The sequence below is a fragment of the Lampetra fluviatilis genome, chromosome 22 (assembly GCF_964198595.1).
Source record: "Lampetra fluviatilis chromosome 22, kcLamFluv1.1, whole genome shotgun sequence".
NCBI classification, from domain to species: domain Eukaryota; kingdom Metazoa; phylum Chordata; class Hyperoartia; order Petromyzontiformes; family Petromyzontidae; genus Lampetra; species Lampetra fluviatilis.
This window is the reverse complement of record NC_136296.1, coordinates 13,541,967-13,565,843: the sequence shown is the minus strand read 5'-3', so window position 1 is coordinate 13,565,843 and position 23,877 is coordinate 13,541,967. Positions and strand designations below refer to the sequence as shown.

Here is a 23,877-nt window from a genome sequence, read left to right as displayed (position 1 = left end):
TGCTCCCCGCGCCCCTGCTCTGGTCGTCTTGCGAGAGTTAAATCTACAATGTAAAAATGTTGAACCCTAAACGGCACATGTGGGAACATGGGGGAGTATTAATCATGAGAATTGTTTAAAAAAATAACTTCTCGTAAAATCTTTACACAAAAACACCGCGAGCTCTCAGCCACTGGTGTGAGGAGGTGAGATGAGGTGAGTGGTGCTGCTTGCCACGCTCCTTTACATCTTCATGAATCACTCCACCCTTCATCACACACCTCCTGTACCTCCTATTACAGGTCCACTCACATCTCCATCACCTCATCACCCCACCCCTCCATCACCTCGTCACCCCACCCCTCCATCACCTCATCACCCCTCCATCACCTCGTCACCCCACCCCTCTATCACCTCGTCACCCCACCCCTCCATCACCTCATCACCCCACCCCTCCATCACCTCGTCACCCCACCCCTCCATCACCTCATCACCCCACCCCTCCATCACCTCATCACCCCACCCCTCCATCACCTCGTCACCCCACCCCTCTATCACCTCGTCACCCCACCCCTCCATCACCTCGTCATCCCACCCCTCTATCACCTCGTCACCCCACCCCTCCATCACCTCATCACCCCACCCCTCCATCACCTCGTCACCCCACCCCTCCATCACCTCATCACCCCACCCCTCCATCACCTCATCACCCCACCCCTCCATCACCTCGTCACCCCACCCCTCCATCACCTCGTCACCCCACTCCTCCATCACCTCATCACCCCACCCCTCCATCACCTCATCACCCCACCCCTCCATCACCTCATCACCCCACTCCTCCATCACCTCATCACCCCACCCCTCCATCACCTCATCACCCCACCCCTCCATCACCTCATCACCCCACCCCTCCATCACCTCGTCACCCTACGCCAGGAGCCTCCTCGACGAGCCCAGAGCATTGCCTACGCGTCCCAGCGTCCCCACGGCGTGGCCACACAGCGGGCCCTCCATGCCGAGCGAGACAGAACCCACGTCACCGGGGCCCCTGGGGGCCCTGGCTTAGATGACGAGGTGGAAGTTGGGCCCCGGCGAGACGGCGATGTCCCCGAAGGGACAGCCCTGCTGCAGCTGCACGGCCTGCTGCTTCTTGAGCACGAGCAGGCTGTAGAAGCGCGTGGCCGCCTGCTTGCGCGAGCCGTGGCCGCAAAGCTCCAGCAGCTGCACCGAGGCGGCGCCGGACCTCGCCATCGCTCGCTGCGGAGGAGCAGCAGGAGGAGGAAAGGGCAACGTTGCCAGCGCTGCCAGCGAGACGGGAACACGCCCGTAGACATCCTCCTCGTCCCCCTGCCATCCTGCCCCTCTGCCCCCCCCCGCTCCTAACGTGCTCCCGGTTTTTATCGATTAATCCATGAATTGGGCGTGGATGTGAAAACGCCAACCAATCTGATTCCTCTATTTCGCATCGATCAGAAAAGGGAAGTGACCCCACTTAAATGGCGCTCATTTCGGTAACTTCCCCACAATGGTTCAAACGGTTCAAACGTCCGCAAAAAAACCCCATCGGAGTTCGTCCTTAAATTCAGAATCCAAACCTCATCCTTACCTCCGCCCGTACCCCCACCCTCCTGCACCCTGACCCCCCCCCCCCCCTCCGTTCCCGCTGCCTATGGCCACGCACCTGCAGGGTGTAGAGGAGCTGCTGGGTCCTTTTGTTGAGCCTCTTCTCCTCCTGCTCCTGGGTCTCAGCTCCCAGGAGCTCCTGAGCACACAGAGGAGCGCACGGGGGGGGGGGGGGAGCACACGGCGGGAGCACACGGGGGGAGCACACGGGGGGGGGCACACGGGGGGGGGAGCACACGGGGGGGGCACACGGGGGGAGCACACGGGGGGGGGCACACGGGGGGGGGAGCACACGGGGGGGGCACACGGGGGGAGCACGCACAAGAACGCAGGGGAGCACGGCGCGGAGCGCGTAGGGGAGCATGCGGAGGAGCACGTGGCGTACAGGACTCATCACCCCCTCACCCCCTCGCACACCCAGACCCCACGTAACTCACCTCCTCTTCCTCCTCCTCCTGGACCTTCTCCTTGCGCTCCTCCTCCTGAGCCCCCTCCGCGGGGGGCCCCGCCGCCTCCTCTGGAGCCGCAGCTGCATCGCCGGACTCGCCGGGGGCCGGCGGTGGGGGGGCGGCCGTTGCTCCCTCGGCCGCCACCGACGTCGCCTCATCCAGCGGTGGGACCTCGAGGGGGGCCACCGCGCCTGGTGGTGGCGCCTCCCCCTGCCCCTCCCCCGCATCGATCACGGTCTCTGTGGGCAGCTGCGGATGTGGAGCGAGGTCACCACCACCACCATCATCACCACCATCTATCATCACCATCGTCACCACCGATCATCATCACCATCGTCACCACTGTATTTACACTAAGCAAGTATCACAGCAGGCGGTGGTGAGGAGCTGGCGCGACCAAACATTGGCCAAGCTCTGCGGTCGTGGGAGGAAACCAGACCACCCGGAGAAACCCCACGCGTGCGAGAGGGAAACGCTTGATCCCATGAAGATGGAACAGGTGGAGTCCACGTGAATTCTCCACTGCTTTGTTTTTGTGAAGCCACGGCACGGCACCTCGCGGACGCCCACGCGCGCGCCTCTGCTGTCGTGAACCCGCGTCCGTAAAGCGACGCTCTCCGCCACCCACCCAGCCTCCTCACCTGCGACGGGGCCCCGCCACGCGCCGAAGGCTCGTCCGGGGCCGCCTCCCCGGGGGCCGCCTCCCCGGGGGCCGCCTCCCCGGGGGCCGCCTCCGTTGGGGGGGGGGGCCCCGTCCGCCTCCGTTGGGGGGGCATCTCCTGGAGGGGGGGCACCATCCCCAAGCGGGGGATCCCCATCCCTCGGGGGGGGCGGCTCCTCGCGAGGCAGAGTCGCCCCGTCCGCTGCGGCCTGGACTGAGAGCGCGACGGGGGGAGGGGGGGAGGGGGCGCGGGGGCGTTACGGAGAGAGGAGTCAATGCTGGGCCTGAAGGGGCGGCGCTGAAATGGAGAAGCAGTGGTGAGGATGACGTGGAGGAATGGTACGGCTCATTTGGAGGCATGGCGGGACTGGAGCGGTGGTGGGGTTGCAGCGGTGAAATTGGCGTTGTGTGGATGCCGTGGTGTGCCGTGGCCATGTGTGGTGCTGGATAGGGTACCCGTATGTGATGTGGCCATTTTGGTGCGTGGGTCCCATCTGTGGGGTGGCTGAATTGGGGTGCCCTACCCGTGTGTGGCTGGCATGGTGTTGCTGTGTGACTGAAGTGGTGGTGTATGTGGTACTGTGGCGGTGTGACAGGTGGCGGAGTGGTGGTGCGGTGGTGGCAGTGTGACGCTGTGGCGGTGTGACGCTGTGGTGGTGTCGTGGTGGCGGTGTGGTGATGGCAGTGTGGCAGTGTGACGCTGTGGTGGTGTCGTGGTGGCGGTGTGACGGTGTGACGGTGTGGTGGTGCGGTGGGGGCAATGTCACGCTGTGGCTGTGTGACGGTGGCGGTGTGGCCGACCCGTGTGAGGCTTGTCGGGGGCCGGCACATCGGGCAGGTCGCACTCGCGCAGAAAGTCGTGGAGGCTGTCCGCCTCCCCCCCCTTCCACTGCCGCCGGCGTAGCTCCTCGGGGACCACGGGGACCAGGCAGCGCGTGAACAGCTGTGTGCGCACAGAGCCAAAGGTCACCCATGTAGTATGAACACACCGTTGGGGCAAGTGCTGAGGGGGTGGGTGGCCAGAATCACACCCGGCAGCCTTTGTGCTTCCCGGCGGTGGTGACCTAGGGAAGGGCCAAGGTCACTTTACTGGTGACGGCCGTGAGCAGGAATCGAACTCGGGTCGCCGGGCTTGTAGCGCAGTGAGGTAACCGCTACCATTCCGGCCACATACACTAAATGACTGTGACATCACCTTGGAAATTGCGCCAGGCGAAGCAAACCCTGAGGCCACGGGAAGTGTGCAAGGCTTGCTTGCAGGTCACAGGACAGATCCAGGTGCTATGGGTTGACTGACTGAGATTACTGGCAGATGTACCACCTGCGCTCCCCAGTGCGCCAACTTTCCGCGTTTTAGCCACCCAACGCTCTGCTCATTGTTGTGATGGTCGTTCATCCACAATCGATCTTGCAATCCTAGCCCTAATAACCTATGTAACCAGATGAAACTTAAGTGTCTAGCCCCTGACCCCGTATCTAATCCTAACCCAATCTCTAACCGTAACCATTGGGGGGTCTTCTATCTGACCGTGTGACCTCTGCCCCCCCCCCTCCCCAGCACAGCACCCGCAGGAGGCGGCTGCTCCAGAGTGGCTGTGCGGGCAGCGAGTACAGCTTGTCCACACCGCCCGTCTCCTTCCACAGCATCAGCTTCTTGGTGGGCGGTGCGAGGTCCAGCGACGTCACGATGTCCGAGTAGTCGCTGAGCTGCGCGCGGATTGTCTTGCTGTCCAGCTCCTTCACGCTGTCCACGATCAGCTTCCTCTTGCGCTTCGCCTTCGTCACGTTCACTGCGCACGCGCTTGCCGTGGGGACGCGGAGAGACGCGCGGAGACAGAGGTGTGAGCACGTGGGTTTGTGGGGGGGGGCGTGGACATGCGGAGATGTAGTTATAGGGGCATGTGAGGACAAAGGGACACGGTGACACGGAGACATGGGGAGAACGGGCGTAAAGACTCATCGGGATGTGTGTCGGGCTGCGTGGCAGAATGTGTGTCGGGCTGTGTGTCGGGCTGCGTGTCGGGCTGTGTAGCAGGCTGTGTGTCGGGGTAAGGCTGTAGGGGTGAGCACCGTCACCCGTCACGTCGATGGGCTCCAGGGCGAAGGCGTCCGTCTCGCTCGCATCCAGCGCCGTTTGCTGAGCGGCGACCGGCAGCAGAGGCTCCACGTCCCCCATGGAACCCGGACTGTCAGGGGGCCCGCCGGCTGGACACAACCACAACCACCACCACCACCACCACCACCACCACAACTAAACACACACAACATCTCAATTCACAACCACCACCACCACAACTAAACACACACAACATCTCAATTCACAACCACCACCACCACAAGTAAAGCACACTCTTTACACTACAACTAAATACACAACACTACAACTTAAAACACAACAACTACAATAATGACTAAGAATAGTAACACACACGAATTGTAATGCGCACATATTCCTGGAATTGGACGCAATGTTGGACCGAGAACTCGGAGGCGCGGAGCTCAAAGTCCCTCAAGGGGCACCCTGGACGGCCGGGGGGCCGGGTGGCCGGCGGGCTGGCTGGGTGATCGTGGAGTGGGAGAAAGTTCCCGATGATCGGTCCGGCTATGGTCAAACGCCGTTCGGCCAGGACGGTCCTGATTCTGGGGACAATCAGCAGATTGTTGGACGTACTCCGTAAGACTAAACACACAACAACCACACAATAACCACAGGTAACACACACAGTTGAACGAGTGCTTTCGGTGGCTGCCTCTAGTCTCTGGAACCATATTGCCACAAAACTTGGTCTGCAGTCATTGCCGTCACTCCACTACTTTCAAGTATATCCCTGCCTAGCTGCCAATGCACGCAGAGTTAGACGCGGTAGAAATATGATTTGCCTGTGAGCAACCACTTTTTGCGTGTTTTGTTTATACTACGTTTTTTTATGGATGCTGTGGTTTTTTATTTTCCCCTATAATGCCATCGTGTTTAAGGCTATATCTGCATTATAATTATTATGGCAAATTTAAATTCGTATTTTTTTTAGATACAGCGTTGTATTTGATGATAATCTATATTTAATTGAAAAAACAATTTTTGATTTTTTTTTTTTGCGATTATGACCTGCTAGATATTTTTTGATGTAGCTTATCTGTTATTGTAGCCTATTTCTTTCTTTATTTCCCTGACTTGTTGCGTTTGTCGGAGAAGTGGCGGTGTTGTCTTTGTTGATGAAACGCGATTCAAGAGCTGCTTGGCTCATAGGGTACTTGAAATAAACTGAACTGAACACACAGGTAACACACACAAAGGTAAAACACGAAATAGACACGTGTTATCCACGTGTCTGTTTAGTGACCTTGCATAAATGCTATGTCAAGGTGAAGTTCAGATTGGGTCAGAGTTCATTCTGAGGTCATATTTGCTGTTGGAGGTGAGACCTAAACCAGGCTTGGGGTTGGGTTAAGGGTCAAAGCTGGAGTCAGCACGAGGCCAGAGTAGTGGGGCTTATTGTAGCACCATGGTCACAGTCAGGGTCATATTGGAGGTTGGGAACATTACTCGTCAGGTCAAATCAGAGGTCAAGTTGGAGTTGAGTCAAGGTCACGTTGGGGTCGGGGTCATGGTTGGGGTCTCACGGGATCCGTCGCTCGAGATGTCCTCGTGGCCGGGGTCCTCGGGCAGATCCACGTCCCCGTCGGGGAGAGCCGGCGGGTCGTCGAAAATCCCACCCCCGTCCCCACGCAGAAGATTGTCGTCTGCGGCAGGGACAGCAGCAGCACGGACAGCAGCAAAGACAGCATCACCATCAGCAGCAGTAGCAACAGCATCACCATCACCACCACCTGCATATTTGCCAGCAGCAGAAAGGGCTCAGTGTGTGTGGTTGTTATTCGGGGTTATGTGAGGGTCAGATTTGGGGATGCGCTTGGGCCGGTGGTTAGGGGCCAGTGACGGGGTTGAGATTGTGTGTAACGGTGAGGTGATAGCGGTCAGCAAGGGGGCTTTCGGCTGTGTGGGGGTCGAGAGTTATCGTCAGAGTGCAGGGGTTCACACACGACATCAACACACTGTGGGCTAACGTAGCGGCGTCTTTACGCTACCGCGGTGTAGCCACGTTTACATAACAGAGAGGGTCACAAAGTGAGTCTGTGGGTCACTATGTGAGCCTGTGAATCTCCAAGTAAGTCTATGGGTCTCTCCAGACTACGGGGGCAGCGGGGCAGGGCTGGGACTGGAGTGAGCATCTGGCTCCGGGTGGGGGGCGCACCCAGGATTCCCCCGCTGCCTCCGCCCTCCCCGAGCGAATCGTCTCGGGGGGGCCCCTCGAACGAGGGGGCCCCCTCCGCCCGCGCCGGGGGCTCGGCCCCCCGCCCCGGGGACCCCGTCCCCCGCTCGGGGTCCAGCAGGAAGTCCGCGCTCGCCGACAGGATGTCCACCTCGAAGGCGGCACCCCCCTCGCGCATCATCTCCCGCTCGTCCACTCCAAAGTCTCCTGCACGGCACATGCACAAAGACAAAGGTCCTCCGTAAAACCTATGCGAGCTCTCGGGGCAAGTGCTGTTGGCTGGCATGGCGCGCCAGAGGGGCGGCGTGACAAGCACCACACCCGGCCGCCTTTGTCTCCCCAGGTCCGATGTTTACGAGTCAAGCAAACGAAGTCCCAATACCAGTTCAGATATTAGTCACTGACAGAGTTCAACTCCTGCTCACGGGGTTCGTAGCACGGCGTGCTGACCGCCTGTGCACGCTCATGCTACTACATGTGTGTGAATACACGCAGACGAGACACTTGAGGCTGAGTCGACGTAGGAAAGGCCCAATAGCAGTTCAGAGTATCGTCAACGTTGTTAGTTTTGAGCGGGAATAAAAGGTGGGTCGCCAGGTTCATAGCGCAGTGCAGCGGGCTAACCACTACAATCCCGCCCCCATACATGCACACGTGTACACACGCACACTCGTGTGCACAAGCGCTATGAGCACACACAGAACATGCGTATGGAAACAGAGAGACACGCAGAGACACGAGAGTCACAGACCAAAACCGTCGTCCTGGATGATGGTGATGTTGCCGACCTCCTCGCGCATCGTGATCTCCTCCGCCCGACTCTGGTTCATTGTGAACTGGTGCGCGATGTCCAAGTCCCTGCACACGGGACATGGAATGCGCGACATGGGACACGTGATGCACCTCACGGGACACGCGCTACTACGGGATGGGGGACACGTGACAGGGGACACGGGACACGCGATACGGGGCGCGAGGGAAGCTTCCATCGTGGAGTGGTGGTTACTGCACTGGACTTGTAATCCACAGATCGCCTGCTTGATTCCATGTTCCGGCGCGGTAGTGAAGCAATGTGGCAGGTTTATCAATGCAGTCGACTCATGGATACTCTCACAATGGAATCGGTTGCCGGTTCCTGACTTCTGGAATCATTAACCGGCTGAGAAAATGTTTACCGGTTACCGATGAACAATGCCACACGAGACACACGACAAGTCTGGGCTCGGCTCGGTGGAGACACGGAGGCGGAAGGACGGTCGACCCTGCTCCTTTCAATGCCCCCTGCACCTCACTGTGGTCGGCCCGCAGCCCCGCGACCCGGTGACCCTGTGACCCCATGCGTTACCCCAGGTCGGGGAGTGGCTGGTCGAAGTCGTGGAACTCCTCGGGGAGAGTAATGGCGTTGTAGGCAGCCTCCCTGTTCTCCTCCGGCAGGTCGACCACTCCTGCGGCACGCACCACCACGCACCACCACATTGTCCAACGCGCCACCACCATCATTCACCATCGGTAGCATGCACCACCACATCCAGTGGAACTGAGCGGACCCCAATGCACAACAGGAAACCCCGGTGATCCCAGGAACCCGCAGGGGACCCCGAGTAGACGCCAGCGGACCCCGCCTGGACATGAGGCCCCCACCCCTGGTGAGGGCACCTGGTCTGAAGGCCATCTTGATCTTGAGGAAGGCCTCGTTGCAGTCGGCCAACAGATACTTGGCCTTGCGGCTGTAGATCCTCACGACGCCCAGCAACAGGTGCCCCGAGGTACGGAGCGCCATCTTCACCTGACGCCAGCCACCACCACCACCAACAAAAGACAAAGATCCCCCGTGTAGCCTTAAGAGACTGTTGGGGCAAGTGCTGTTAGCGAGCACCTATGAAGGCCGGCACGGCACACGACGGGGTGGGTGGCCAGCACCGCGCCCGGTCGCCTTTGTCTCTCTAGTGGTGATGTTTACACACCGCACCATGTACTCATTTGAGGCTGGATCGACCTAGGGGAGGCCCAGGACCGGTTCAGATAATCGTCACCGGTGTCGACCGTGAGCGGGCATCGAACTCGGATTGCCGGATTCGTAGCGCAGTCCGGGAATTGGCGTCTTTGTCGTTGAGTTGTACCCGGACCTGCCCCAGTGCTCCTGTGTCGACTGCTGGACCGTTTTGATATCGACCTCGTGCTGGTCTCTCGTGGGAAAGGTGGCAAGCCCACTCACCCGTAGCCCACGCCCTGCTTGCATCCACATACAGATCCAAACACACACTACACACACACACTACACACACACACTACGCACACACACTACACACACACTACACACACACACTACACACACACTACACACACACACTACACACACTACACACACACACTACGCACACACACTACACACACACTATACACACACACTACACACACACACTACACACACTACACACACACACTACACACACTACACACACACGCTACACACACACTACACACACACACTACACACACTACACACTACACACACTACACACACACGCTACACACACACTACACACACACTACACACACTACACACTACACACACTACACACACACGCTACACACACACTACACACACACACTACACACGCTACGCGCGCACCTTGGGGGAGATGATGCTCTCGATGCTGCTCTCAAGGTTGCACTCGAACACGTGCGCCTTGGTCAGCTTCTTGTCCCAGTGAGCGGCGAGCCAGATCTTGGCCAGGGGCCCGCGCTTACTCAGCACAAAGTGCGCGTAGAACATCTCTGCACACACACAGCACGCCATGCATAGCACACATAGCACGCCATGCATAGCACGCCATGCACGCCACACACAGCACACCATGCATAGCACACATAGCACGCCATGCACATAATACGCAGCACGTCATGCATAGCACGCATAGCACGCCATGCATAGCATACCATGCAGAGTACACATAGCACACCATAACACACCAAGCGGGGCAGACATAGCACACTGTGAATATCACACCATACACAGCATATCATTAATAGCAGACATAGCACAACCATGCATAGCACACCATTCAGAGCAGACGTTGCACACCACGCACGGCACACACAGCAAACCATGCACAGCAGACAACACACGCAGCACACCTCGCACGGCACAATATGCACAGAATACCATGCAGAGAACATCATGCATCGCACACACAGCAGCATGCCACCAACACCATCAGTGCGTGCGTGACACTCATTGACACATGCGCGGACACAGATGAGGCACGCACACAGACACGAGGCATCACCACACATACACCGTCACAGAGACCCACATGGTTACATACTGGCACACGCAGACTGACACGCACAGACACCGTTACACGCACTGGTCCCGGGCCCCTCGACTCTCCCTCCTACCACCGCCCGCGTCCCACATTTGGGACCTTGGTGCGGAGCCCCAGGAGGGAGGGAGGGAGAGGGGTCGGGGTCGGGCCCCGGGTCCCTCGCTACAACTCAGCCCCACGGGCACCGCGACGCGGCTATGAAGACACCGGCCCAGGGCTCCAGAGCCCCGGGGTGCCCGTGCCTTCCATCCACCCCACGGCCCCCCGTGGGGTCCCGCACACTCACTCGCCTCCCTCGGGCCCCGCAGCCCCGAGCCGCGGCCCCGGACCCCGCACGGAGAGAAGCCTGGAGCCTGGAGCCGCGCGGAGTGCGCGAGCACGGCCAGCAGGCGGCGCTGTGGGCCACGGCGCCGGCTCCTTCGGGACCCCCATCTCAGGAAGACACGACGACGACGTCTCCTCGTGGGGCAGTGGCTGTCTCAGAGAATCATCCGTGTCCTCTCGCGCCCAGCGTCTCCTTTAGGGTACCACTGTGTCTTCTGGCGTCACGGTGTCTGCGTAGCGCCACCATGATGTCCAGTATCACAGCAGCAGGGCCCTGCGACTAACTCAGCACAAGCGTCTCATGCAGCACCGCAGCAGGTGTCCTACACGGGCCCCTTGTTGATGTTGCAGGTGGCTGCACCAGTGGCTTATAAGTTACGACCGTATACATGCAATGGAGATCTGGATTGGAAATCGGTATTCACTGGAGATTCGTGATAATTGCTTGGTATATACCTGAATGCATTAGTTATCAGTCAGAAATCAGTTTCACTTGGTGATTAATATCCGTGATCGATAGTGATACTAATCCCAGCACCACGGACAGCGACACATTCAGAACCATGGACAGCTCCAGGGCCTGGACATGGCCAGGCGATGGCGGGAGAATAATAGATTCGTGAATCCATGTGCAGATCGTTGAATGTCACCTCGAATACGTGGGTTTTCTCCGGGTGCATAGATTTCCTCCCACAGCCAAACATCTATGGAAATAGCCAAAGATCCCCATGTGGGACCCTCATATTAAGAAAAACATTGAGACCTGGTGAGGCTTTGCTGGATAAAGGGCATTGCTATTAAATTGATATTCAGGACCATGGACAGCTGCTGGGCTGTGGCAGTCAAGTGACCCCGTGTCTCGCGGGTTCTTGGCTGCAGATGGGTAGATAGCTGCTGCTGCTGCATGTGCCCAGCCCTCGTCAAGCCACTGCTGGATGAGGGCCTCTCTCCGCCGTACAGGTCACCAGTCACCCTGCTCGTCAGTGGGCTGGTAGCATATTGTACAACACAATGGATATTTCTGCAACTCCACAGAACCACTCTTGGTGGCTCCCCTGAGAGGCAGAGCGAGGCGCCCACAGCTCTCACCTTCTTTGATTTTATTTCTTTGAAAAATATCGACGTTAAAATCATGTGTGCGCACACAGCGACATTCTGCTGAAGCACAGGCGCGCCACTCGTAGGGGACACGGGGGTAAAATGTTTCGGGGGATGAGACAGGGGAACGTGGGAAGAGAGACGAGAACGTAGAGAGACAGGTGGACAGGGGCCATGGGTCAGGGAGAGAAGGGGTCATGAGTCAGAGACACAGTAGGAGATGGGGGACACACATATGTGGAGACCATGGGTCAGAGGAACAAGGGGAAACAGGAGGGTCTGGGTGAGACAGAAACTGGCTTGGCGGGTACACCAGGGAAAATGCCTTACCCAGATTGTGGTGTAAAACCAGTCACACAGCCCATCAGCTTGGCCTCACATCTGCACGCTTCTTTTCCACTGTACAACCAAATTACGTCAGGGCTGTGCCGAGCCAGCATTAGATGGCAGCTTTTTCCACTGGAGAACCAGATCCGTGCCGCTGACATCGCATACAATGAACGTGTTGGTTACTGCCCAACCCATACGTCGAGGATGATTAAATCCATCCGTGACTCCGCTTGACCCCGAGCCAGACGTCTGAAATGAGGTCAAAGTTTTACTGCATGGTTCCAGCTCATCTTGGCAATTTGTGGAAACCACCCATACCGAGAGGGCCCTGCGATGGCATGGCCCAGGTGTGCCAGTGGAGAATGGGTCATACAGCCGCAAACGGGGGTAGCAGACGCCGTGGACCACGATTCTCGTGTTGGGTGCGGTTGTGAAACAGCACAGCCATCAGAGCAATACACGCAGCTGCCTTATGTCTTTAAAATCAACTTAAACTCCACAGCATTGCACAGCCACGAACGCGATGGGTGGCAGTTATAAAGGTCACGACTGGGGTCACGACTGTGTTAAGGATCTCAAGTCAGGGTCAACACGAACCTCAGCCAAGCGCAACACCTGCCCTACACCCAACACTCACTGTACATCCCAACCACCATACCCACTCTCAGCAGTAAAAGAGAACACCCAACTAAACATACTCAGCCCAACATCCCGACTGCACCCAATCTCAACCCACCACCCAAGATTCCCAAACTGAACAAACAGCCCAATACCTCAAATGCACCTCATGGCGGTACACTAGTACCCTGGCTCTCGCACAATGTCCGTGATGCAGTCATTTTTAGTCTGTTGATGGTCGGCGATGCGGCAATCGACTCATCTCGACGAGCTGCATACGATGCACCACAACGGTGCGTACGAGCGTTCAGGGTTTCAGCGCAATCGTTCTCGATGCGTTTCGACATCGCGGAGTAGCACTGATTTCGGATTGATTGGTACCCCAGTCGCGGAGTTAAGTACACCCCTGTAAAAAATAGTGCCCCAGAAATAAAATATTTCATTGCCTCAGCCACTTTGTATTATTTGGTACCGCCATAAGGATCAAATGCGAACCAACCCCCCAAACTAAACCCACTGCCAAAGAACTCCCAGACAAAGTCAAACACCCATCCAGACACAACGCCCCAACTTGGACCTACACCCAGCACCATTGGTGTAGCTATGGAGTGCAGGTGGTGCAATTGCCCTGGGGCCCACAGGCTGAAGGGCTCAGACAAATGGCTATGAACAGGGGTGGGGGGAGATTGGACAGGGGTCCTGATTTTATTCCTTACACCAAGGCCCATGCCACCCATGCTTTGTTACTGCTCAATATCGCCCACACTATACGCTCTATCACAAGACCATGACCCAGCCAACAGTCAAACTAAATCCACTATTTCTAGACCAATACCCAGTACACCCAAATTATTACCAGATGCAATGGGATCAACACCGAACCTATACCCAGCGTAGCATCCAAACTCTATACTCACTGCCCTGAGTCCCAGCCTACACCCAACACAATCATATTTCCAGCTCATCCAACATCAATCCAGAAAGCCAACCCTAAACCCAGCACCCTGCCACGCTACAACTACCAAGCAGCCATCAGTGCAGCATCGTAACGAGCTGGGCGATTGGCGTGGGAATGGATCAGATGGATGGGATGGGAAGTCATAGACCCTCAATGAGTGCTTCACAGCAACAATAAACATGACACTAAAAGTTACAGCTGCAACTCTACACCCGGCAGGATGTGATTGTGTGAAGTCCTCTCTTTAATAAGAATAGAAGTCAAACACATACTAAACAAGAGCACTGCGCTCCCCCCAACAATAAATACTCGCTCTCCGCTGAGGGTCAGCGCCGCCGCCGCCACCTGCCACCACCGCTCCTGTTGGTGTAGGAGCTCAAGTCGACACACTATTCACGACAGTTCTTCCGGTCCCGGCGTTCGCTCCCTCTCGCTGGTGCTGCTGCTGGTCCCATGGCGTCAGCGGCGCCGTTAGGGCTGGGGTGGTGCGAGTGGACCCGGTAACGCTACGGCTATTGCCGCATCACCGCCATCATTCTTCCCACACTTTCTGAATTTCGATGCTCGTCTCACGAGCCTGTACAAAGTCCGGGACGTTTCAAGTTTCTGCTGCCTGGGTCCCCTTCCCCATTGATCTGTGGGGTTGGAGGCGACCGCTCCGTGCCAGGGGTGGGGGGGGGGGTAGACCAGGCGTCTTCATTACGGGAGGGGGCTCCACTCCGCAACATGGCACGGGCGCGTAGCGAAGTTTGACTTGGGCGTGTGCGTGCCACACGAGTTGTGTGTGATATGGGTGTGTATGGATGACATGCGATGTGTATCGAGGTCTGTGCACATCGAGGCAATGTATATACAGATGTGTGTGTGTAGCCAACTGTGCCCACGGTTGGCGCAGCAGGGAGAACAGGAGGTGGAACTACCAGTCATCTCAGTTAACCCATAACACCTGGGTCTACCCTGTGGCCTTCTGCCAGTGGTCTTTCGACACTTCATCTGGCCTTATAGTGCACTTAGCCTGGCACATGCGCTGTGGTGATATCGCCAGAGAATGCCATTTGTTGTTGGTGCACCAGTCATGGTTAACATTCGTGGTGAATGATGTCTGTTACTGGTCCTGGGCCTCCACTAGGTTGACTCAGCCTTAAATGAGTAATAGGTGTGGAGTTAAACATCAGCACTGGGGAGACATATATAGTTGGATCTGCTGCTCGCTACACCACCCTCTCATGCGCTGCACCGGTCTTAATGCGTGCTGGCTAACAGGACTTGCGTGCGAGTACAGGTCTGCGCATGCAGGGGCAGTGCGTGTGTACAGATGTGCGGGTGCAAAATCCGGTGTGTGCAGAGGTGTGTGTGTACAGGTGTGACGACAGGCAGGTGTGAGCACAGGTGGGTGTGCGTACGTGTAGAGGTCTGCGCATGACAGCAGTGGCGGTGTGGCCAGGGTGGTCTAGCTCTGTGTGATCTGCAGCGACTGCAGCATGTCCTCCACCATCTTGACGGAGCCCTTGCCGTCCTTCTGTGCCGAACCCACAAGCTGCGTGCGGCAAAACGGCACAAACGTGTGAAGACACGGCACCAGAGACAACACCACAGCCATCAAACTGGAGTGGGCCGTGCAACCCAGAAGTCAGAGCGCCAAGCCAGCACCGCTGGAATCCTGCGTTTACATCCAGGTGTTAACCACTGCCTCGGATTAAATTGGGTTCTCGAGTATAAAGAGTTGAATGTCTCAGCCAGGTTACAAATCACAGCACAAAAAAAACCCTGCAAATTAAACTAGGTTCTGAAATGGAGATGGGCCGTATCTAAATTAAATGTAATTCATGATCTATCACAATTATAATTGGTATATAATTTACACACCTCAAAGTATTGTATCCACGTGACATTTCCTCCAGTAATTTGAATTTACAGGGTAAATATAGATACTCAAGGAAATATGGATAACTGAGGAAGATGATTTGATTGCAAAGCCTCGAAATCTCCCACCAATCCCAATAGCACCACTCATTCAACCTCCTAACTCTCTCCTGATACAAGCTTCCGCTTTCATTCTTTGTTCCTGTGTAAGATATGGGAGCCATTGCTTTCACAATATTCAATCACCCACTGACAAGTCACAGGGTCATTAGAAAGTAGTGGGGCATCTAAAAATGGACCATGCTGTACTCTGCCGATCTCCGCTTGATCTGAGCCCAGCGCTGCGGAGAGTGTCACCTGGTAGGCCCTGGAGATTTGCGAGGCGGCCCACGACGCATACTTGAGGTTGTCCTTCTTGTTCTTGGTGTTCGTCTTGGGGTTGGAGGCGACATGCACGGAGGACTGGGGAGAGTGGCGGAGGATATACGCGGGGTCAGACAATGTCCCCTCGCCCTGGGTCACAGCTCACCACAAGGCACACATTGCACGGCAAGGCCGACAGCTCACCATCAAGTTCGTTGAACACCGGTTTAAAACAGCTCATTACTAACCACGCAGCTTAAGACAGCACACTGCACATCACACAGCTCACCGTATAGTTGACAGCTCACCAAACCACATAGCTTTCATATCTCACCACACAGCTAACAGCTAGACGTACAGCTCACATTTCACCGCACCAAACAAGAGCGCTGCTCAGATTGCCAAACAGCATACATCTCATCTCAGATCTTACCGTGTCTCAGCACACAGCTCACGTGATCTCAACTCAAAGCTCTCACCTCACCACGTCTCAGTGCACTCCTCACTTGTAGCATTACTCACTGCGTAGCTCACATCTGTCACTACAACCGACCGCACACAGCGGCCATATATATGGCAGATGCTGAGTGGGCACGGCTGCCCGGCATCTCCCAGTGCTGCCCTCACCATGTAGAGGCCGAACAGGGCGCGCATGTTGATGTTGTTGAGCTTGAGTGCCTGAGCGAAGTACTTCCTGGCCACCTCCATGTTGTCCAGACCTCCCTGCGTGTACTTCACCTGCAAGCAGCGCGTGCAGAAGCAGCAGGGTTAGGTGAGCAGCCAATGGCTGCGCCGACCACCGCGTCGGCGACACGGCCCAGTGGTGGCGCATTCATCATTTGCTGCAGAGGTTTGTGGTTTAAATCTGGCAGGCACACCCTGGGCAATACTGCGGACGTTTTCACCATAAAATTCTACCCGCCGTCCACTTCACGGTGGCCATTTCAGATCCCGTGATGTCATTAGAAGAAGAGAAGAAACATTGCGGATACACACATTGCAACCCAATTGTTGCCAATTTGAAAAATAGCAAATTGCACCACAAAGTACTTCATTGGTAAACACATGGAAATTGTCACTAGCACAATAAAAGTTGTAATCGATAACAGTCGACACGTTTATAGAATAGAGCAAGGTTATAAGAGCCTGGAAAAAGAAACGATGGGAGAGAATTCCAAAGTAGAGCAGTGCGAAGGAAGAAGCAGAAGCAAAACGTCCCGTGACCTGCAGTGCAGGGGTTGAACACAGTGTGCAGGATGACACGAAACAGTCAGTCCAGTAGACCAAGTCCTCAACATGGGAGGAGGAATCCAGGAGTGAAGTTCGTGGGAGCAGTAACAATAAGAAGGTGCCTAACCGCCAGTGAGCAAGTGCATTTTGTAGGCCACGGGGGCAGGCCTGGGGGCACCAACCTCTGCATATTTCTGGCAGAACAGGTGATTGTGGGGGTTGAAAAGGATGAGCTCCTCCAGGCAGAAGGCCGCCTTGCTGTACCTGCACCAAAGACAAAGATCGTCCATGTAGCCTACATGGACTGTTGGGGTGAGTGCTTTTAGCGAGTACCTTTATAGATCGGGACGGCACATGAATGGGGTGGGTGGCCAACAACTACGTCCGTCTGCCTTCACCTCTCTCGTGCTGATGTTTATACACCGCAACAGGTATTCATTTATGGCCGAGTTGACCTACAGGAGGCCCAGAACCGATTCAAATATTCGCAATTGTTGGTCGAGTGGACATTGAACTTAATTACCACACAACCACGCTAACAACAGCCACCATTTGCAACTTAGTGGAGGTTGCATTACCATGACGCTTCTGCCAGGCTCGGTGCACTTGAAGGCCACAAAGTGTCGAAGACTTGCTGGCAGGGGGCCATGGGGCAGACCTCGGTGTTACAGGTTAACTATCTCAAGAGGACTGGCAGATGTACCACCTGTGCTCCCCAATGTCTCAACTCCACAACTGCTCCAGTGGTCTCAACTTACGACATACAAGCACATTGCAAGTGGCCTACAGGTAATGAGTGTGTGAAGGGACTCACTCAAGCTCGGACACATAGAGGTCTGCCAGCTCCTGCCACGCCTCCTGGTCAGCGACGAATCTGCGAAGGCCGGCGAGAGTACGGATCACAGGCGGCACAGACTCATGTGGGCACTGCAATGGTTTCTGACATATTTCAGGCACCTTAACGAGGTGCGTAATCGTTAATATAATCGTGAATCGGCATGTTTTTCTTGAGCAGAGTATGTGGACCAATTAGGACACCGTGGTGTCGGACGTGCTCATCCACACCAGAATGGTGGCGATTGTGCATCCAATTTTGTGTACATGTCAAACTATCAACTGATTGAACGAAACTTATTTTGTAGAACTGTACATAAACACCTTTGACCAAATCACTTGGAATGCCTCCAATCTTATCAGATGTATGTATTGATGTTGAACTTCTTTCGCACTGTACTTAGCCAACCATGATAATCAGAGGTGCAAGAAGCTGATGAGCGATCACCATTTACAACGGTTTTTGTGGGCGGCTGCACTTCTATGCTCACGCATCTACGATCCCCACCTGTACCAACCTGCACTCACCAGTGTGGAGCAGAATGGTCAATCCCTGATCACCCGCACAGCACCCAGAGGCACTCATCCTGCAGTGGACTAACAAAAGGGCTGTGCATGCCCACAGAATGATGCGCCATGTGTGATCATTACAATGCTTTTCAACTGGTGGCTGTGAAGTCACATCAGTTGTGGTAGTGCCCAAGCGTATCTGTGACTGGGAGGTAGATGTTGCGTGCACCACCGTGGAAATAACATGAGGGCCTCTTGCCCTACCCTGCCCCCCAGTGTCCCGCACCCCCCTGCCCGGTTCACTCACAGCTTGAGGTACTCGTTGAGCTCTTTGACGGCCTCCGCCACTTTTCCCTGGGCCTTGAGGATTGCGATCTTGCGTTTTCTCGCTGCCTGCCGCACAAGAATCACGAGTCCCCACGTCACTCACCACGCATGGACCAGCGTCGCAAAAACAACTGGGTCAATACTCACCGCCACCTAGGCCTGGTCCTCACCACCATTGAGGCTTAGTTCTCACCACCAAAATTGCGGACGTATTTTTCATACGAGGTTCTGCAGTTTCGCGATATTGCGGCGACCGTACCCAGCACCGCCAAAGCGGCAGGTTCTGTGCCGAGGTGCACAGCTCACGGCACCCTGCGAATTGCACGTCTGTCCATCCGCATGCACTCACGCGCGCACGTACTCACTCACCGTGTTAGCGTCGTCTTCCTGGATGATCTCGTCGTAGAGTTTGTTGGCCTCATCATACCTCACGAAACAAACACGGATTATCACAGAGCATCCTTGCAATAGCAGCAGTAGCAGCAGCACATGCCACAACACCCACACTTGGTGCACAGCAATCCGTCACGGGCATTGCCAAAGAAAATTAAACAAAGGTGCAAAAGTGCATAAAGAAGCATGAAGAGCTACATTCTTGAAATGACACTGCGACAGGAAAAGGAGCAAATGCATTAGAGGAGACATCAAAGTGAAAGGCGTCGTATTGACTGTTCAAAATGAGTACGTGGGCTTGGGCAGGTCCTTTGAAGGGACGATAGCTGGTGGTCGAGTCTAACACTGGGTTGGCAGTCCAAGAAGGGAGCTCGGCCGTGGGTGCGTCCACCATGGAACTGAAGCAATGAAATTGACTCGGCTGCAGGTACTAAATGTACTGTTGCATCACAGGGCCATGATAAGACGGTGGTGGCTTGGGGAGATATTCACGCCGCAGAGCATTGGCCGTGGCTGAATATGATGATCAGAGCAGACTCACGGAGAGAGCAACACTTACTTCTCCTGGAACTCATACTTCATGCCCTCAAGCCTCCTCACACGGTGGCTGCCAGGAAACTGCCTCCGCAGCTGTTTCAGGCAGTGCTGTAACACAGCACAGCACACAGTGGTCAACAGCAGCACAGATGCAGAACACAGCACACAGTGGCCTACAGCAGCACAGATGCACAACACAGCACACACACAGTGGTCTACAGCAGCACAGATGCACAGCACAGCATCACACACAGTGGTCTACAGCAGCACAGATGCACAACACAGCAGCACAGATGCACAACACAGCAGCACAGATGCACAACACAGCACCACACACAGTGGTCTACAGCAGCACAGATGCACAACACAGCACCACACACAGTGGTCTACAGCAGCACAGATGCACAACACAGCACCACACACAGTGGTCTACAGCAGCACAGATGCACAACACAGCACCACACACAGTGGTCTACAGCAGCACAGATGCACAACACAGCACAGCACACAGTGGTCTACAGCAGCACAGATGCACAACACAGCACACACACAGTGGTCTACAGCAGCACAGATGCACAACACAGCACCACACACAGTGGTCTACAGCAGCACAGATGCACAACACAGCACAGCACACAGTGGTCTACAGCAGCACAGATGCACAACACAGCACAGCACACAGTGGTCTACAGCAGCACAGATGCACAACACAGCACACACACAGTGGCCTACAGCAGCACAGATGCTCAACACAGCACACACACAGTGGCCTACAGCAGCACAGATGCACAACACAGCATCACACACAGTGGCCTACAGTGGGACAGGCACACAATCGTGAACCAGGTCGCAGTCAGCTGTGGCGTCTGGCTTCACGCTTGGCGTGAGCAGTGACTGTGCGTGCAACAAGCCGGGCGGCACTTACGACTGCGAGGTCGAGGCGTGAGCAGTCCAGCGCTGCAATGCACACCTGCTCGTAAACGATCCAAACTGCGGGTTGACACGAGGCGCAGGACACGCGTTAATTACCGCAGCATTGCTTAGGAGGATGCATCCGTCGTGACTTTCTTGCCAACCGACATGCATTGTTATGTATGTTGGTGGTCATGCTCTACTAGTGTTAGTGCTATGCTGGTGGTAGTGCTATGCTATTGCCATGCTGGTGGTGGTTAGTAGTAGCTAAAATGAAGGAATACGCCCGGAATGATATCAACCGCAAAGATGGAATCTGCTCATGTGCACGTGTTAGATGGATTGTTACCCGCAGGACCATGCGATGTTGACGGTTTGGGAAAGCCTTCATCAAGCAATGGATAGAACAAGTTTGATGATGCTAAGAAGGTGGTCATGCTAGCATTACAGTAGTGCTATATTGGCGGTAGTAGTAATAGAATGTGGTAGTAGTAGTGATATCGATGGTAGGAGTCGTCAGATCAGGTGGTGGCTAGACTGATGGTAGTGGCAGGTTCAGGAGGTGCCCTCACTGTCATCGCCAAGCCGGGACGCATGTTCATTAATGATCTCCTCTCCGACCTCCAGGATCTGCTCACTGTTTCGACAGTTCTCCTCCCTCCATTTCCGAAGCTTGTCCCTCATCTCTGCAAAGAGACGATGATTCGGTCAAGGGAGGAGCATGCAGCAATCACGGACGATGGCACCCGGCACCCTAAAGCCGTACGCTCTAGAAGGCAGCTCTTGGGTTGGCTGGGTGGCTCACAGATCTGAGCATTGCGCCGGCAAAACTCATACCGTGGGTTCGAATCACGACATGCACCTGTGGTTAAAATGGGTTCTTAAATATAGCGAGTGGATGGTCACAGTTACCAATGACCACACTGAAAACTCATTGCATGGAATTTGGTCCCGCACTTAATTTGGATGAATTCCAGATCTGAGAATTAAAAATGATCGTTTTGACTCTGATGCAACTAACATCACTCTTCGTGTCAGAGCGGGTGAGAGGGTGCTGCTCTCTACTACTGTGTGACCAGAGTCTGTGGACCCCTGTTTGATACAAATCATCTCTGCTCGTGTCCGATGCCCAGATCCTTCCCCAACTCAAGAGTCCAATTGAGGCCGACCCCTCGGTCACGCCGCTCGGGCTGCGCCCTGCCCGCTGCGCGTGACCTCGCGACCTCAGCCGAAGATCTGGGACCCACAGGGCCCATCGGGGCCCACTCAATGTGGTCACTGTACCGGGGGGGGGGGGGGGGGCCTGTGTGAAACACACCAGGCCGGGAGGCCGACTCGGGGACCCCGCAGCTCCGGGCCCGAAGCGGCCTCGTCTCCCCGCGGCCCAGCCCCGGGTCCTCGGCCACCGCGAGGCTTCCAGGGTGGCCGGGCAGCTGCAGGGTCCATGAGGCCCCTAATTGGGCTGTGGATCGCTCGTGCCCAGGCCAGGCCCTGCCCGCGTGTAGCCACGCCGTGCCTCCCCGTGAGGCCGGGCTATTGGCAGGGACTCGCGACCCCCTACGTCCCCGATATCTCAATCAGAAAGTCGCTGGTTCCTCGACTCGGGGACCCGGGACCCGGTGTCCAGACCAGGCCCCATCCTGCCGCCCGCGCCTGCTCGGGGCTCCGTGCCTCCCGGGGCTTCGCGGCCCTTGGCGAGCGGAGTGGGGGGAGATTTCCTCCCCCCGTCTCTGACTCTAAGAGCCCCACACAACACGAGGACCCCCGCGGGGTGTCCCCTGAGGGGATCCCGGGTGCCCGAAGGCGTCGTGTGGCCAGGCGAACTTACCTTCCCAAGTGACATCGTACATCTCCGCCACGGACGACATGGTGGCCGCGCTCTCTGTACAACCCCCCACCTCGACCCCGCCGGTAGGAGAGCGCCAGACCCCTCCCTCCTCCTCCCCCTCCTCCCTCCTCCTCCCCCTCCTCCTCCGCCCCCTCCTCCTCCTCCCCCACCTCCTCCGCCCCCTCCACCTCCTCCCCCACCTCCTCCGCCCCCTCCTCCTCCGCCCCCTCCTCCTCCTCCCCCTCCTCCTCCCCCTCCTCCTCTCCCTCCCACCTCCTCCCCCTCCTCCTCCTCTCCTCCCTCCTCCTCCCCTCCTCCTCCCCTCCTCCTCCCCCCCTCCTCCCCCTCCTCCTCCGCCCCCTCCTCCTCCTCCTCCCTCCTCCCCCTCCTCCTCTCCCTCATCCTCCCCCTCCTCCCCCTCCTCTCCCTCTCCTCCCCCTCCTCCTCCCCCCCTCCTCCTCCCCCTCCTCCTCCTCTTCCTTCTCCTCCCCCTCCTCCTCCTCCCCCTCCTCCTCCCCCCTCCTCCCCCTCCTCCTCCCCCTCCTCCTCCCCCTCCTCCTCCCCCTCCTCCCTCCTCCTCCCCCTCCTCCCCCTCCTGCCTCCTCCTCCCTCCTCCTCCCCCTCCTCCCCTCCTCTCCTCCTCCCCCTCCTCCTCCCCCTCCTCCTCCCCCTCCCCTCCTCCTCCCCCTCCCCCTCCTCCTCCCCCTCTCCTCCCCTCCTTTTCTCCCTCCTCCTCCTCCCCTCCTTTTCTCCCTCTTCCTCCCCCCTCCTCCCCCTCCTCCTCCCCCTCCTCCCCCTCCTCCCTCCCCCTCCTCTTCCCCCTCCTCTTCCCCCTCCTCTTCTCCCCTCCTCTTCCCCCTCCTCTTCCCCCTCCTCTTCCCCCTCCTCCCCCCTCCTCCTCTCCCTCACTCCTCCCCCTCCTCCCCCTCCTCCTCCCCCTCCCCCTCCTCCTCCCCCTCCTCCTCCCCTCCTCCTCCCCCCCCTCCTCCTTCCCCTCCTTTTCTCCCTCTTCCTCCCTCCTCCTCCCCCTCCTCCTCCCCCTCCTCCCCCTCCTCCTCCCCCTCCTTCCCCTCCTCCTACCCCTCCTCCCCCTCCTCCTCCCCCTCCTCCTCTCCCTCCTCCTCCCCCCTCCTCCTCCCCCTCCCTCCTCCCCCTCCTTTTTTCCCTCCTCCTCCCCCCCCTCTCCCCCTCCTCCTCCCCCCTCCTCCCCCTCCTCCTCCCCCTCCTCCTCCCCCCCTCCTCCCCCCTCCTTTTCTCCCTCCTCCTCCCCCCTCCGCCCCCTCCTCCCCCTCCCCCTCCTCCTCCCCCTCCTCCTCTCCCTCCTCCCCCCTCCCTCCCCTCCTACCCCTTTCCCTCCTCTCCCCTCCTCTTACCCCCCCCTCCTCTTCCCCCCTCCCCTCCGTCCTCCTCCCCCTCCCCCCATCCTCCCCGTCCCCCCCC

The 23,877-nt window shown here is 57.0% G+C and overlaps 2 protein-coding genes across 2 annotated transcripts; both read right to left on the bottom strand.

Annotated features, from left to right (window-relative positions):
* Positions 1–21: 21 nt before the first annotated feature.
* LOC144938595 (double-strand-break repair protein rad21 homolog) lies at positions 22–10,790 on the bottom strand. The gene is given in 17 exon segments (XM_078866567.1): positions 22–66; positions 898–1,236; positions 1,661–1,741; positions 2,040–2,300; positions 2,693–2,797; positions 2,799–2,926; positions 3,514–3,655; positions 4,279–4,502; positions 4,789–4,917; positions 6,334–6,453; positions 6,966–7,190; positions 7,735–7,841; positions 8,329–8,428; positions 8,640–8,769; positions 9,616–9,761; positions 10,599–10,671; positions 10,673–10,790. Coding segments are annotated over 16 exon segments (2,238 nt in total). The 5' UTR covers positions 10,745–10,790; the 3' UTR covers positions 22–66; positions 898–1,041.
* Positions 10,791–11,726: 936 nt separating this feature from the next.
* On the bottom strand, positions 11,727–22,534 carry EMC2 (ER membrane protein complex subunit 2). Its single transcript, XM_078866566.1, has 11 exons — positions 22,438–22,534; positions 21,182–21,295; positions 20,623–20,687; positions 19,720–19,805; positions 19,137–19,194; positions 18,748–18,833; positions 17,911–17,970; positions 17,279–17,360; positions 16,494–16,604; positions 15,861–15,965; positions 11,727–15,177 (listed from the first exon to the last, which is right to left on the bottom strand). Exons 1-11 carry the CDS (start codon positions 22,475–22,477, stop codon positions 15,091–15,093), a joined length of 894 nt encoding a protein of 297 aa, XP_078722692.1. The 5' UTR covers positions 22,478–22,534; the 3' UTR covers positions 11,727–15,090.
* Between the last annotated feature and the right edge of the window lie 1,343 nt (positions 22,535–23,877).